This window comes from Seriola aureovittata, chromosome 12, assembly GCF_021018895.1.
Source record: "Seriola aureovittata isolate HTS-2021-v1 ecotype China chromosome 12, ASM2101889v1, whole genome shotgun sequence".
In the NCBI taxonomy this organism is placed as follows: domain Eukaryota; kingdom Metazoa; phylum Chordata; class Actinopteri; order Carangiformes; family Carangidae; genus Seriola; species Seriola aureovittata.
This window is the reverse complement of record NC_079375.1, coordinates 10,572,025-10,589,759: the sequence shown is the minus strand read 5'-3', so window position 1 is coordinate 10,589,759 and position 17,735 is coordinate 10,572,025. Positions and strand designations below refer to the sequence as shown.

General features: G+C 41.1%; 1 protein-coding gene across 7 annotated transcripts in view; it reads right to left on the bottom strand.

Moving 5' to 3' along the window:
- pde1cb (phosphodiesterase 1C, calmodulin-dependent b) overlaps positions 1–17,735 on the bottom strand; it is a 91,304-nt gene that overhangs the window by 55,172 nt on the left and 18,397 nt on the right. For 4 of the 7 annotated variants that reach the window (XM_056391105.1, XM_056391099.1, XM_056391100.1 and 1 more), the window contains 2 exons: positions 16,900–17,065; positions 812–838 (listed from right to left, as the gene is read on the bottom strand). In XM_056391105.1, the coding sequence (XP_056247080.1) occupies positions 812–838; positions 16,900–17,021 (149 nt within the window). In that variant the 5' untranslated portion in view covers positions 17,022–17,065. Of the gene's footprint in view, positions 1–811; positions 839–6,358; positions 6,958–16,899; positions 17,066–17,735 lie in introns of those variants that run through there. The other 3 variants (XM_056391101.1, XM_056391103.1, XM_056391104.1) reach the window with 2 other exon arrangements.

The window sequence follows — 17,735 nt, the reverse complement described above, 5'->3', positions numbered from 1 at the left end:
TGAAGCCATAAAACATGTCCTCTCCATCAGAAAAAAATTATCATAGAGGAAGCTGAAATGAATAATGAAGGACACTGACAGTGTGCTTCAGATCAATACAGAAACATCTCTAACAAATGATACTTTAATCTACATTATCCATTCATCCAGTGGCATTAATTAATCCCTGCTTTCACCCTTGTAAATAAATGCATTCAAGTCCCAGTTAATGGAGAGCCTGATTTCCCCAGAGCATCTCCAACAGCTAAACAAATGAAAGTTTCATAATGACAAAGATAACATAGCACTCGATTTGTTTGTTAGGCTTTCAAGTTCTCAGATGTCTGAGTCTCAAACATCTGTGTCACCATAATTTCTATCCATTAGAGTGCCAGTTATCTGGTAATGACGATGAGTTGACACTTGAATCAACACAAGAGAGAAAGAGAGATATTTGTGAATGCATAGTGTGACATGGTGTGTTTCACTTGTTTGACTGAGGCCTTCAGCAATGGACGTGGAGAATAATGATAATAACCATAGCAATGAAAACAACTTTTATTCAAATTGCACTTTCATAAAAGTTACAAAAGGTTCTTTCTGAGACAAGAAACAATGAATAATGAAGAAAGAAAACAAAGTGGTAGAAAAAGGTCCATAAGGTCCAGTGATGAAGGCGAGTAGGAGAAGCAGAGGGGGAATATTCAGAAACGACGGAAGAGGAGGAGGAGGAGGGGGAGTGGGAGGGGGAGAAGGTGGAGGTGGAGAGAGATGGGGATGAGGAAGAAGGAAGGAGAAGGAGGAGGTCCAGCGTCCCAGCAGCAAGTCTTACCTCTGGGACGTCTTCTTATACTTGCGCCTGCCAGTGAAAACAAACACAAGGATAGTGAGGCATCGATTGCAATGTTACTCTTGTGATCTATGTTAGATTTTTCTATTTCACATAAAAAACACTGGCTCTCATGCAAAAACTACTTGTCGTAATAATTTCATTCTCAGCATGTACGAGCGATTTAAGAGAATTTGTTGCATTCCCCCGAAATTTTCTCTTTTCACATAAATGAAGTTGCTCTACACCCGTTTCACAAGTCACATACATGTAGTCTGCCTTTCTTCACATAATAATAAATAATACATTTCACACAGTGAAATAACATAACATGACTAAAATAAACTTAATGTGAAAGCGATATTCTGTTCGCCATGTCATCATCAGACGCTCTGTAGGTTTCATGATTTTATTGTCATATTTTGGCAGAGCAGCCTCGACAGCTCAGTAGTTTCTCAGAAAGTGCTTTCACTCCAGCAGCTTCCTCAGGCTCTTTATGCAGGTTTCTCTCCAGGATCATTGCACCCAACAGTGTAACATCACCTGGTGAATATCATTTTCTTGTCCATCTCTTTGGCAGTCACGTCCCCTCTGGCTGCTTCTCATCTAAGTAATGGACCAATTTGCTTTATAAAACCTTGTTTTCGTTTTTTTTCTTCATGTCGCTTCATGTCAAACTATTCCATCTTTATTTCTGTCATTGGCAGCTTAATATTTTCTAATTGTTTTGGGAGCCCCAGTATAACTACTGTTGTACTAATGTCTGACAGCAAGACTTGAAGCTAAAAGGTGTGAAATTCCTCTTCTTACTCTTGGGGCGAACAATTTCACGAATAAAACCTACTCACAAACAGGAAGCACTTTAGGGGCATCACCGATCAAAATGATCAGATCTCACAAACACTTGTGCACAGGTGGCACTCAGTGAGTTGAAATGAGTGATTTAGGACAGGTTTGGTGAATCCAACTTGAAACACTTCACACACAAAACACTCAAACACAAATCTCACAGATAAAGTCAGAGTGTTTTGAGATAAGAATACAAAACTGTTCTTGCATGAGAGCCAATGTGCCTCCAGGAACAGACATTATGCCAAAAACCAGAAAATAAAAAAGCAAACAGGTGAATGCTGCTGGATCAAATGTGTGGATTTACAGTAATTATATGTAAATAAGAAAAGGTCTTTTTTGATTGCACTGTTTGTTTGCTTTTATTTCTCAGCAGTCATGTTATCTAGTTGTGTTCACACACGCATAGCAATTTTAAAAAGGAATTCAAATGCTTACAATCACTTATGCAGATGAGGGATTTAAGAGAGGCGTAATGATATGCAAAAACACACGCATCGACACACACGCACGCGCGCGCACACACACACACACACACACACACACACACACACACACCACTCCACCCCATGACATCCCACCTACTTTACGACCACACACACACACACACACACACAGGGAACCTACACAGTCACGTTAAAACACACCTACTATCGCTTACCCTAACATTTGGCCTAAAGCACACCCACACATGAAGAGTTAACAGCATGGCTCTAAAAGCTAAATTGTCTCTCTCTTTCTCTCTCTCACACACACACACACACACACACACACACACACACACACACACACACACACACACATTTCAGGCTCTCATAGTAGCGAAGCGGAGGGAAGGACGGACCCACTGCCACTGGACTACAGATGTGGATTTAAATTCCAGTCAGGCACAATTCCCAGCACTTAGCTTGATTTGTTTCTCAATCGTTTTCTGTATCAATCTTTCCTGGAGCTCAGTGTAAAAACTGCAAGCTAAGGAAGATAGTCTTTGTAAAGAAATGTTGAGAGCTCCCTCAAGATTAGTGAGGGAAAAAAGATTAAATCAATCATTTGGGGTCCATCCAGCAATTAAAATTAAAAAGACATTAAGTCTCACAGTCAGATGGTTGTCTTAAGAGAGTGTTGGGAATTTGAAACACGGAGTACATAAGACAAAAAAAAAAAAAAAGAGGAGACAATAAGAGAGAAGAGTTTTTACAAAAGGACATGGATAACAAAACACAGGAGATAGACAAATAAAGATAAACAACAAAATGGAAGTGAAATGTGACTTGGAAACCAGAAGGTCAGAGAGGAACAACAGTATTGATGTTTCCTACTTTCCTCACCTCCTCTTCTATCATTTATCCCACCTTTTGCCCCTTCCCCCTCTCACTGAGCTCGCTTTACATCCACATGTGTGTGTGTGTTTGTGTGTGTGTGTGTGTGTGTGTGTGTGTGTGTGTGTCAACAACACAGAGCTTCTTCTAATTGGAAGGCTTTAATGCAATGTCCTCAGCATAATGAGGATGTGGGCTGAAAGGGGTCATGGAAATTCCAGGAATTATTGTAAGCACAAAGGTCACAGAGACGTTATTATGGAAAAATATAACCTTAAATAAACTACATTTAACGCCTTTCTGATTGGCTGGCCGGACGGCTAACAGCAGTGGTGGAGGAAGGTGAAAGTCCTGACGCCGCCGTGTAAAGACACTCCATTACAAGTAAGAGTCCTGCAATGTTATTTAAATAAAGGTAATGGAGAAAATTGTCCAACATGACTGTTATACTATTATACATGACATCATTAGATTAATATTACTCATGTGTTTAAGTAGCATTTTACTCCTGTAGTTTGTTATGTGAATCTGAATTGTGACTATTCTATGAAAGGTAGCGCTATGAGTTCGTTATGGATTCATCTGTTGATTATTTTCTAGACTAATCAATTGGCTGTTTGTTTTTTGGAAAACTACGGAGAAAAGCCTCCACAGTCACCATGATTTTAAGATAATTATGAGCAAATCCTCATACTTGAAAAGCTGGGACCATGAAATGTTTGGCTTTTATGCATGAAAATGATCATCAATAGTCGCCAATTAATTTTCACATGATTATGGCATGAAAAGAAAATACTATGGTAAAACAGAAGTACTTCATTACTTTCTACCAGTGTTTTGATGATTTTCTTTTATTTCAGTCAGCACCTCACAAATCAGATAGTGTCATCAGGCGGTCAGCCGGCCACCTTGATCCTCCTTGGGCCGAATCTAAGTTCCCCTTAAGGGAGCGCTCTGTGATGAACTGTTGATCAAGTGATTAAATAATTCATTGATTTCCATTAATCAGTGGGTGACGCAGAGGTCGGGTCTGTCGCAGTGATCTAATTTATTAATGGAAGTCCATTGGAATCCATTCACTGATGCAAATACATAAAGGGGCCATTTGTCAGAAGGAAGTAATAAAACACAACACGCTGTTCATTCCTTGATCTGTGGCTGTCACCAGGCTTTACACTGCGTCACTGAAGGTTGAGCAGAGGGAAAACAGTCCAAAGTAAATGGTCTCCCTGCCTTTCCATGGATGATTGGTGTACTTGGTGGAGTACACAGTGCCAGAGAGAGTGCTGTGATAGCCATCCAGTGCGCACACACTCACACACACAAATCATACAGCTGCCAAACAAATCTCCGAGGATAAGCTGGCAGCACATACAGTAAATGTCACCAAGCTGCCGCATACACTCTCAAACACACATCCAATCTATGTTATCCACACGAGCACGAGCGCAGTCAACCTTTCCCCATCTTTTCCCCACCACACACACACACACACACACACACACACACACACACACACACACACACACACACACACACACACACACACACACACACACACACACACACACACATACAGCATTCTGTCGCTTCCTCCCTACAGACAACATACACTGTGTGACACATACATCTGTGGGGCCTGCCTGTCAGTTGGAGCTCCCTCTCTTCAGACAGAGGCTCTTCGTGAGATTAAAGGCTAATGTGATCTCTGACACGCAACAGGAGCCCTCAGAGCACCCAGCAGACTGCAGCCAAGCCATGATGAAAAAAAAATGAAGAAGAAAAAAAAAAAAAAAAAAGAAGTCCTAGACCCCCTTTACATTCATCTGATTCACTTTCCATTAAATCTCCAAAAAGACAGATGGTTGTGATGGGAAATTTGTGACAGTGACCAAATGGAGGAGACAATGACGCCAGTCGAGGAAACTAAATGTGGCAGAAAATGATGGTGGCGGGGTGGGGGGCACCTATCGGGCTTCTGACACTGAAACAATTACTAATCACGCAACAACAGAAATACCATGACATGATAAGAACTAAAAATAAATAAGAGTGATGTGAGAGCAGAGGAGGGCTGATAGATGAACTTCAGAAAATCGTAAACAGCCCTGTGCACGGCTTATCCACTCAAGTCGTCATCTGTGGTGCAGGGGGAAACTGGATTTCATTCAGACCTCCAGCAGTAACATTACAGGGGGTTTTTTCTCCCCAAACACAGCCCTCCTAGCAACACCGCCGTCACCTCCCCCTGATGAGTAATAATGATGAGAACTGAAAATGGATAAGAGAAAATTCCCACTTAAACCTGCATATAAACTGCATGGGGCTTTCCTCTCAGGGTGAAAGGTCACAGAGGTGTTGATTGGTCGGTGGATGTGGAGAAAGTAATATCAAATATATTATGTATTGGGAGGTTCAAAAAAAGGACCTGGGAGAAATGAAGAATGTGAGGCTTGAGGATGTTTTTGTATTATTTGAAGAGAAATAGCAAGGGGCGTGTGACAGGCTGAAAAACACAGTAAGACGCAGACAAAAATGGATTAAAGGTAAAATTTTGGCTCACCTAAAAACACAAGAATTCAACCATTCAATTCCTAAAGTCTTTCTGCATCAAAATCTTACATGGACAACAGGTGTTCATTGCATGTAAGATGAGATATGCAGAAAAAACAGCAGCATCCAGTCGGTCATGAGAAGAGCAGCAAAACTCCATAATTTCCTTGTGTCTTTAAAAAAAAAAACTGGTGCAATGACGTGAAAAAAGTACTTAAATGACTTAACAAAACATGTTTTTCTGCAGCGAGGCGTGTTACCAGCCTTCCTTGGTCACCACTTCGGTTCTGATGTTTCCTTTTCATTCCTCTCTGCCCAATAAAATAAACAAACCATTCAAAATAGTTCAAAGGAAGCAGCTCAGAGCAGCTGTTTGGTTTCAGCAATTCCAATCTCACCCTCTGTTTTCTTACTTATTTCTTACTTTTTTTTATGTTTCCACAGTCTACTTTCTTCTGCTCTCTGCCATTCACTGACACACACACGCACAATGCAACTGACACACACTGTAAACAACATGAGTGTGAGATGAACGAAACCAGGCTTGTATTATGAAACCTGTGCTCTTGTATCCTTCCTGCAGGATTTTATCAGAATTTATCTGTGATTCATCACATGTCACATTTACTCACATGTATATATTAAAAGACTTGTTCAAACACATACAGTTTGTCAGACATGCAGAGGCGCGCGTGCACACACACACACACACACACACACACACACACACACACACACACACACACACACACACACACACACACACACACACACACAGCCCTGCTTCACACAGACACTTGTTGAAAAAAGTAAGAATGGATATACTCACAGTCCTCGGAGCCTGAGCCAAATCTTTTCAATCTGTTCCGGCTGAAGGTACTTCAGGGCCGTGCTTTCAAACTCCTCTATCTCTTTGGTTGGAGACTCCATGTCAGAGACTCTCAGAGTTCCGGATGGGTCAACAAGAGATAAAAAAAAAAAAAAGTTTAATCCCTCTTAAGTGTGAGCGGTGAGGAAGACGCCACAGCGAGGAGAGAGAGAGGTTTACGATGTGGTGGAACCCAGGACGTGACCGAGGTTTCCTCTTTCTTCATTCACATTAGCACCCACAGCTGCGACAAACCGACCGTCATCCTTCCTTTTTCTCTCTCTCTTCTCTCCTGTTTATGTGTGAGAGAGTGTGTGACTGAAACTCAATAACAGTGCGGTGCAGCGCTCAAGTATCTGTGACAGTCGTGAAACAGCCCAACTGCACCTCTTTCCGTTCTCTCTCTCTCTCTCTCTCTCTCTCTCTCTCTCTCTCTCTCTCTCTCTCTCTCTCTCTCTCTCTCGTCATTCGCTCACTTCTCTCCTGTGTGAGCACAGGGGTCCTGGAGCCGTGCCATGCTCTCCCAGCAACAACGGGATGCAGACGGCAGGGCAGCGCAATCCGGGATTAACGCTCACTACCGAGCTCTCCACACAAGAGGGAGGGAGGAGAAACACCACCAGTCAAAGAGAGGGAGGAGTCTGGCTGATAATGAGAGACCATGTTCTGTTTCATCCACTGGAAAAGCCAGAGGGAGTGAGGGAGGGAAAACAAGTGGGGATGGAGAGGAACAGGAGGACGAGACCTTTAGGAGAAGACACGGTGCAGGTGTGAGTGAACTGAAAGAAAACCTCTGGTTAAAGAAAAGGTTTTAAACAGGACCTCTCCCCGAGAGACAGTGCAACAATGACAGCTTTTCCTTCCCACTAATTCAAAGACACGTGTGCTTATTTCATCAGGAATGTGAAGGTAATTTTTTTTTGATGTCTTCATCAAAGGTGTAGATCAATATCTAACCTGAGTGCAAATGCAACAGCTTTAGATACGTAATATATTCATCTCAAAACATAGACAATACATTTGCTGTACAACATATTAAATGTCATGCCAGGGAGGATTAAACAGCGTGCAGACGGTGCATTGACACTGATTTGACTGAGATTACTCTGATCCACTGAGCACATTCACTACACTCCCGTATTCTACAAATACAACCACTATAACACACACACACACACATTATTCTCTCCGTCCCTTTTTCCTACTCGCTCTAACATACAAACAGCAAACTACAGCATCCAAACATCACAGTGTCGCCCTCTACATTTTAATAGGCAAAGATGTCCTTTCTGCTTCATTTGGTCAGATAACACGGTGATTGGGAGGCCGGTTTCAAGATTAACTGTTTTATGGCACCCGCAGCTATATCAGCCGCCGTAACTGGCCAGTTCCTGCATTATGTTCTGTGTTATATTCCTTCCATAATGAAAGCTCCATCGGTAATTACAATTAAAACGCAGTAGGTGCTTAGCACTGAATATCCTGGTCATTTTATTCTTAATAAACCGTATAATAAACTCACCGAACTCACTTTCAACTTTTTCGGTTCCCTGTGTGCCTAACAAGAGATATCATGTCATATTACTACTGATAGCTGGAAATATATTCTGTACAAACATGAAGCTTTTTGAGTTTTTCTCTACTTCAATTCCTTGTTATTTTTCTTCTAAGCTAGTTCGTAGCTCAATGAATGTCTACTAAAAACCCATGAGGACATACGGCTTTTTTTCCTCATTGTCTGCGAGTCCAAACCTTGCAAGGATGACTCAGCCCAGTGCCCCCCTTTCTCTGAGCCCCTTACCATACTCTCAGGTCTTTCAATTACTTGATGCAGGATGCAGGGATAATGCCAGGGCCCCACCTCAAAGAGGCTCCTGCTTTCATCTGCTGAGATGGGTCCTCCGTGAGGAGGGAGGAGAAAGGTTCGCCTGAGTGCCATGAAGCCTGCTGATGTTCTCTTCAAAGGCGCACTTATCTGTGTCTCTTTCTCCCTGTCTGTCTTTGGCTTTCAGTTTCTTTCTCTTTCAGGCTGCCTTTCTTCAATCCACTCTTCATCACTGTGTCACAGTGTTTTTTCCCTCTCCTTTGTGGAGGTATGCTGGTCCCAGGGTGAGCTCAAGCCACAGGCAGAGTTGACAGGTCAACTTGAGGAGAAACCACAACACTAACTTCACATTTCACTGCTTGCTGTTCACAGGTTTACACCCCAGGGACCTGATGTACCGTGTTATCTGTATGTGTAAGTGTGACACCGAACAAGGTTGAGCCTGCTGGTGAGAAAGGTTCTGTCAAAAACACTGCAAGGACTAGGAAGGTCATTTTAAGCTGCATTGCAGTCAGAACCATGTGTTTACATGGAAAAAGGAAAAATACACAGTATAAAGCAGTAGTTTCAAGTTTACAGCGGCTCGGTCGCTACGGGAATTTGATGGTACAATCTGCATGTGAGGAGAAAAGAAGAAATATCCCAATTCTCCAATTACCTCTACACTGTCACCACACAAGACCGTCAGTTTGTTTGTTTGTTCTTTACATCCAATGGCAAAACTGTTGGAAAATATGATTTAGTCTAGGTTCGGGAAAGATGATGGTCATGACAAATAAATTATGGTTAAGTTTTCCTGTCCTGTCAGTATTCCTCAACTGAGGTGCCTGCCAGATTGTTGAAGCCCCTCCCCAAGATTTTTCCGACATGGGAATCTGACAGTTTTTGTGATTTTCAGAAACTGCCAATCCAACATTCACATCTATTTCCTGCAGTGATTGGACAGATGTGTGAGCTGAGAGAGTAGGTACGATTTGATACGTTTCTCACAAGCTTTTTTAATTCACCCTAGATCTTATCCCCGTATTTTTTTTTCTCGCTCCTTTCAATGACAGCTGGTTTGTCATCCCACCCTCAATGTGTGGAACAGCTACACAATAAACAAAGACGTGGTCAGAAGAAACTTCATACAAAGTCTCTTTCGTGGAAACCCACATATTTAGCGCTAGCCAACTAAAACAACTTACAGTAAGTAGAAAAGAGAAATATTAATTCCGAGTCTGTGACAGGATGCTAACTCTGGTTTCCTGCATAAAATGTCAGACATGCTAGCCCTACTTCTTGCACTGAATGTAGACATTGTATATATGCTGTACAGTTTGGATACTGGCCTGAATTACCCCCATCTTTACCTTTTCTAACAAAGGGTAGTTCAAACGTTTACATATTGCTTCTGATGTGGATCTCTCAGCCACTTTTAATTGCCTGAAAACTTTCAATACATGATTTTGGAGCTAATATAATCCTAAAGGCTTAAAGAGAAAATATTTCTAGCGTCCCACTTTTACTAGAAAAAAAAAGCTTGATGCATGAGATAGCAGGATCAAGAATGCAGCCTTGTGGAGAGAGATGTGGCCTCCAGCCTTTGCACCTGAGGAATCTCAGAGAATACTTTAATTACATTGCCAGCTGATGAATGAAACACCTTGTGTGTGTGTGTGTGTGTGTGTGTGTGTGTGTGGGGGGGGGGGGGGGGGGGGGGCACAACTGTGTGGATTTTTTGGACCCCGACATTGTTGGAGGGCACAATACAGCAATGTTGAGTATGTGATGAAATATTAAGAATACCCAGCGGTGTTTTACTTGTTGCTCATCTCCAAATAATTTGTTGTTGTTGCCAAGCAATCTGTCCGCAAAACTGAGAGTAATTAGCAGTCTGAAGGAGATATTCTTAAAGATAAAAGTCCATACAAAGCAAATTAATTCATCACTAGAAGCAAATATAGAATATGGGGGGGGGGGGGGGGGTACACACAACAATAATAAGTGTCTGAATGAGTGATTAAGGAAGTGAATGAGGTTTACACATGTAGCCAACATTTTTATTTAATTTCAAGACTGATGAACCAAAACAAGAGCCAAAAACTGATTGTGTCCCTTCACACGATGATAATCAAAATATGTCCCTGATTAATTATTATCACAACAACTGCTCACAAAAAAGACCTAATGAATCAAGTCTTATGAAAAAGAAATTATTCGTATGACTATGACAGAGGGACCCGCTGGAAATTACGCTCTGCTGAGGTATTCTTGTCACTGTGCTCGGGCTCCCTCAAAGCTCACACATCGAAATCAAGACATTAACAGCGCCAGCCATTTAGAGGTACATGAAAAATTCAAATCTCATTTAAATTTCCAGGCAGTTAGATAAGGATATCTATGCATCAAAATAGCAATCGCCTTTGCGGTAATGACCACATTTTGGTGAAGATCATCTATCACAAAATATGATTCCCCATCTATACTTAATTTCTCTTTTTGTATTGGATGTAGTGGAGATGGAAGGATGGGTGGGAGAAATTGAGGGCATGCGGCCATCAGGCTATATTTCTTTGGAGGGTGATGGAGGTGAAAAAATACCCCAGAGAAGAAACTTCCTATTACTTCATCCCCAAGATAGATTCCTATAGGTCAAAGGTGATGCGTACAACTGCTGAACCGAGACCGAGCTGAGGAGGGAAGTAGTCAGGCTCCAGTAGCATAAAGGCTCTTTAAACAAGGCCTTCTCTCATACACGTGGTTATAAAGGTCTAAACTGTCACTGCAGCTAATAAAATGATTCATTTCCAGCACTTATGTTGGGCTTAAGTATGTGGCATATAAAGTCCAGCCTACACAGTATTTGTATCACTTATCTGGGATTAAAGTGTTAAGTGTTCTTTTTGTTTTTATTGATGCTAAAATGGTGGCTATAGGGATGGCAATCTCTCTCAGGTAATGACGGTATTCTGTGCAAATGTGGAAGTGATTCATTCCCTAAACACCGGACTGAAACTGGTTATGACAGAGAACCACCTCTGTCTAACCTCCAATAACCTGGATGTGAAAGTGCCGTAGAATAGCTAATTAATCACAGCAGGAATTACCTTCTAGCTTATGATTTACAGGAACAACAAGCTAGCAAGAGATAGGCAGGGCAGCAGTTCACCATTGGTACATGTAACCAGATCTCTTGGCATTTAGCTCATAATGTAATCAGGGATTTAATAATAATTGAGATTTAGGTGAGTTAAACTGATTCCATGGAGCAGAGGTAGAAAAGATGTCCACCTGTCTCTGAAAACTGGATGAAATTTAATAGAAAATTCAAGTTTTGAATATTATAACCTTAATTTTAATGGGATCTGATGACTATGTTTTCAACATATAATCAGTTCCAGGTTCTGCTGGACAGATTTCTTAGCAAAGTGCTTAAAAGCTGAAATCCTTTACATATATTACAGTGTTATAAGCGGGTTTACACGTGAGGTGCCACTGCAGTGATGGCTTCTCGACTACTTCCCCCTACAACCTGGAGACGTCGATATGTAGCAAATTTTATGAAAATCCATCAAAAGAAATTTGCTCTACGTATTCAATGTTCGTACAGGAGAAATTGCCCTGACTTTTCCCTGAGCACCAGCAGCAGGCCACAGTTTTCACTAATTCACCGAAATATCTCAACTTCATGGATTGGCACAACATTTTGTAGGTTCATTATCAGGATGATTTCCTGACATTTCATCTAGCGCCACCATCATGTTTAAAAGTCCAATTTGTGACCCGCTCAAAGTAGCACTGTTCTAACGTATAGCCCTACAGAGGAGCTAGCATGGCTGTAGAATCTTAGTCTTACTGAACTGACTGCAACCTCAAACAAAAAAAAAAAGTGCTTACCAAGTGCTTTTAATGGCCAATATGTTTGCAAACAGTTGCCTACTTAAATTAACACTGCTTAAGCTGATACAAGTCAGTATTATCATCCAACTGAATGTCCCTGGCAACCTCACAAACTCAAACTTTTCAATCTGATTTAACCTACAAATTGCGTCACCTTGTGTACAGTGGGTTGTCTGAGCTTGTTAGCTGGATATGGTGCCTATAGGTCCTGGACGGATTAACTGAGGGTGTTAATGAGAGACGATGGGGGAGGCAACTGTATAGTCCAAGTACAGACTGGATAACCCCAAACAAAGAGCTAAAGGCAGCTTACAAGTGTAAATAGCATTGGGGTTGCACTTATTTTGGAGTTGGCAGTACTAACCACTTGTACCATTTGAGTCATTGCCAATGCCAAATATGTCCTGTGATTGAGCTTTAATTTTAACTTGAAATATATTGCAGCTGTTTTGAAAAGTGTTTCAAAGCCGTGAGTACTGATTTAAAGAAAAGCATCCCAACCCGTAGAGGACATTATTATTGTTTAGTGAAAGTTGAATTATGGAAATTAAGTCCCACACTCTAAGATGGACAGTTGGACATGCATGTAATGTTGCATGTAATTCAAAAGCCAGTGTTTGTGTGTACAAGGGCGTATGTCTACATGCTTAACGTCTCATTTTAACTGCCGCACCATAAAATAGTCCACGATAGATGGTGATTTCCCGTCCCAGAGTTCACTTCAGGGTCAAGGCTTAGGAAACAGCGCACTCACATGAACTCAGACAGCTCAAACGTGACAAACATCACAACAAATTTATGCTGCGCAGACAAAATACTCTGCTACCTCACTCTAAGTGCCTCACTGCCTGTAACTGCTCTGATCCTACAACTATATTAGCTCAACAATATGTGCAAAGCCGACAAAAAGAGGACTACTCACATCATAGCTGAGCGGTCTGCAATTCACATAGTGTATTTAAAGGCTGTAATGTGGGCAAAGTGAATGCACTGTTATTGAGATGGTCAGGAGGTATGGGGTAAAGGTGAGGGCAAATCCAAAGAAATCTCTTTGATGTATTTTAAGCCCATTTGTGAAAGAAAATGGACAGATCTTATCACAGCAGATGTAAATGTGTACACACTCTTTAACCACTTTTTTGGAAATATTTGTTACATACGATGTTTTAGAATTTTTGGTCTTTATTTCATCTTTGTTTCAACTTTAAAAAAGGATTTTATTTGTAAAAATGGAATATGTTTCTATTCCATTCACCTTTACACTTCTAAATAATTCAAACTGGGCTGCCTCTGTTGATCTATACTTCAAGCAATAACCAAAAATGTATTCTTAGTGAAAGGCTGTAGGCTGCAAACAAGGGAATAAATATAATAATTACAGCAAAGCTTGGAAGCTTTTTCAACCCCAAGCAGTATTTAGATACTGTACGTATAACTAACCTACAGTAACACGAGTTCACATTTTGGGAACCTCTGCACAACAACATTGGATAAGTAAATCAATAGTGTTTTGGCTCAGTTACAATTTGAAGTTCGATTTTGTTTCCCATTGTTGAGAACATTGACCATTCTTATTGAGTGTTTTTCATAGTGTATGAAAGTCTAATCCAGATATATGTGGCTTGTTGTGGCAGACAGCAGTGATGCAGCTCTTCAACATCATAACTGTGAGGTTACACTTCAATCACTTTGATGAATAGCTCCGCCATTTGTCCATGTGCTTCCAGTCACAATGGCCAGCGGAGGCTCATTAGCCAGCTAGTGAGGTTAGTGATGGAGGTTGTTGCTGCACAAGGGATGCCAGTGGGGGTCTGTGAACCTGCGGTTACAGCCAAAGGAGGGGTCACCGTCCAAAACTGTGGAGTGCCACGGAGGAGACAGCCGCTTTAATCAACTGCAAAGTTCACAGCGCCGCACAGCATCCAATTAACCAATGGATAAATCACACTGCTGACCACAGGAGTGTGTCTGAGTTTCAGCTGCATGTGTGCATGGCTATTTGAATATTTGTATCTGTGATGTGTTTTGATGCTACTGTGTATAACTCTAGTACCCGCCATTTAAAATAAGCAACATACTTTTTTGTCACTGTACATAATTTGCTTTTCTACTCACTTTTCTACTCATACTAATCCCTGTTCAATAGAAATGTGCTCTATAGCTAATAGCCATTAACACTGGATCTTAGTAACAAGAGATATTTTTGTCACTTTTTTTCTTGCTGAATATAAAGCCGTTTTCTCATGAACTTTGAATGAGTTTCCATCAATCGTTCTTAATCAATAACTTAGTATGCCACTGGATGTGTCCTAATCACATGCTGATATATATAATATTTCTCGGGGTTGTCTGACTAGTGACAGTTGGATTTTATTGCATGGAGTTATTGGATTTCATATCATCACAAGTGTGTCTCTGATTTTGTCCACCCTCTTTATGTGGGTGTACTGACCATAAGTGACACTGCATAAATAACATAAAAAGGCTACAAGTGGCAAATTGTGAGTGATTGCTGACTTAAGTGTAAACATAACACAGCAGTCTCCTATATACAATACCATTCATAAAAATGGCTGGTGTCACCTTCTGCATGAAGCCACCTTATTGCCTATTCATTAGCTAGCCAATGCTTTAAAACGCATAAGGCTCCCCTAATGAGCAGAAACACCAGCATAACGCCAGTCGCACCGATGACTCAGTGTGTGTTCATACACTAACGTCTCCATATTGTTTTTCTGTCCCTCACTGTGTGACTAAGCATGCACTCAATTGTGTTTTAGCAGCAGCTGCAATCCTAAAACTATTTCAGCAGCTGCTATGTGAAGAACTATAGGCAGCCTGTCAGCTGATCTGAAAAAATGTTACAAAGACAATGAAGCGCCTTAGTAAACTGGATTGACTGGAAGAACAATGACTTGGCCATTAGGATACTTGAATGGAGATGGACTGTGGAAATAGTGCAACACAATCAAAATCTTTGATCTCTTTTTCACCATATTCACCTAAAATGACTTTTACCTTTATTCAAACCCGGTTAATGACAGTCAATACCGCTTGTCCTTTAACTCACTCACTCTTGTCCTGCCTGCTACACATCATGTGATCCCTCTCCATTCTCCAATAAAATCTAATTATCATCGCCTGGAGGATAACAGCCCGCCGTGGCCTCGGAGGTGACACGGTGCTTACATCATTTTATGGATTACAGCTAGTTCTGCGGTCATTTAATCACCCTGTACCATAATCTTGCCATTTGTCATTCAGTTGTAGATCCCCTTAACTCCCTGTGGATTTGCCCTCCATTAACCATTGTTGCCCTGGCTGGAGACTTCACCTGACCTTAGTGGGATTTCCCAGGTAAAGTATTAAGGAGGAAGATGGCTGGGTGTGAATCATGTGGTATAGACGCAATGAAAACCAAATTGGAGAACGCAGCTTTTTTTTTTCCAGAGGCCACATGTGCTGGTAAATCCCCATTTTCACCGGCTGCAAACACAATTTCACCAGTCAAATTACTCAAATAAACAAAAGCCTGGCAGGTTCAGTATTTTTAGGATATTTTTCCTTCATTTAAACTGTAAGGGCAACTGAAATGAATTATTGCCTCACAGGCCAGTAGGCAGTGATGCAAATTGTTCTGCCTCGGCCAAAGATTTCGCAGCACTCAGCTCATGTTTGGCATTCGTTCCCCACCCTGATTCAAATCTAGAGCTATGTTTTCATGAAGCACACTGAAGTAAGTCACTGTCTCTGTGGACAAATGAACTGTTTCCTCCAGAGAAGATGAGGGTGCTTTTAGCTGCACTGCACTGGCTATGTTTTTCTTTAAAATCTGGGCTGTAGCTTTTAAATGAAGGAACAGGCTGTGTCCATCCAAGTGGAAAATCACTTTCTCCTTGTCACCGCCCTGCTCTGGAAAAAAAAAAGGATCTGTGTTTATGGGGGACTATGGCTGCGAACAACGGCACTGTAATTTGAGATAGCATAGAGAAGCACTAGAAAACAAGCATGTGTTACTGCAGTTAAGAAAATTAGACAAACAAGTCAAATGGGATTTTCACAATCTCATACCAAACATATAACAAACTGTGAATCTCTGTAAATGCTTGCTACTCAAATATATAAAAAGAAAAACCCGATCAAATCTGCTTGCCATGACTCCTTGTCTATTTTGCATACAATCAAAAACGTGTTATCGCACACTAGGTGCATTTTTAGTATCCTTTGACAAATGCTCACTTCTTGCCACCTGCGGCATTTGTAACGGTCTCCAGAGCCATCAAGGTTAATTGGAATCAGGCGTTAAAAGACGTTCAATATTCTAAAAGTGACAACAAATTATGTTAATGGTGGTTTGAAGTCCTTGTTATCAAGGTGGAATCAATCATGCCCACATCCCTTGAGGTCAGCATCCGTACATAGCAATTAGCACCCTGTGTGTGTGTGTGTGTGTGTGTGTGTGTGTGTGTGTATCAAGAATGCTAAATGTCAGACAGAAGATTATCCTCTTCATAGAAAGCAAGCAGAGGAAGTACTTCAAATCTTACCAACTTAATAATCAAGTTCACATTAATCAAAGTCACAGACTCCAAACGAATACAGTGCAGAAGATGCCTGATCGTGCACGTTGCCATGTGTCCTCTCTGTATACTATTAACGAGGTGTATCGACAGTATGCAAATCACACCTGTGCAAGATAATGAGCTGGACATGGCTGTCAATGTCCCACTGCAGCCTGACACTGGATTCACCCCATGATCATTAACCAATAATAAACTTTTCAGCGTTGGCAAACCTGATGGCCGTTTTCTCGGTGGCGTCTGGTTCATCTGCTGCAGGAAGATCGTCAGCCAGAATCTCTTCAGGGCTCCGCGGGTCATTCAGGGGGCCTTTCTGCTCTTTGCCTTTGATCCCCATCCCCGCCGTGATGGCATTCCACAAAGCACTCTGGGACTTTGAGCCTGCAAAAAAAAAAAAAAAAAGCAAACAAGAAAAGCCTGATTGGTGTTACAGTCCTTTTGCATGGTGACATGAATCAATATTTCCTTTGTTTGCATCCATTATTACCAAACAAAACTAATTTGTGCGTTATAGGGGAGTAAGAGGATCGAGTGCCTTTACAATGCTGCCCCCATGTGGATGTACATTGCCAATGCTAGTTTTCCCTTGTGCTTACTACACAGTAGACAAGTAGGACTACCACTGCAACTAGTAGACTTTGCTTTGGAAGAGCATTTATCAACCTTTATAGGCTCATACGCCTATTTGGGTACCCAACTTTGCAATTACAGAGACTTCTAGATGTCATGTAAAATAAATGTGTCATACTTTTATCGTCTGTTTCTAAGACAGCGAGCGAAACCTGCGATATACTGAAAGAAGAAAATAAATGAAACATATTTAATCTAACAGTGTTCTCTCTCTTTTCTTTCCCTTTGGCAGAAAATACTTCAGTATTTATGTTAAAAATTATATTAAATATTAAATGTTCAGAAATTATATCTGGAAAATTTTGTTCCTGATTTTTTTTTTATGCTGCGATAACAAGCAAAACTCCATTCTCCGACATTTTCCTTCAGCAGCTAATATCTCATTAACTCTACCTAAAATGACCCCTTAACGCTTTGATCT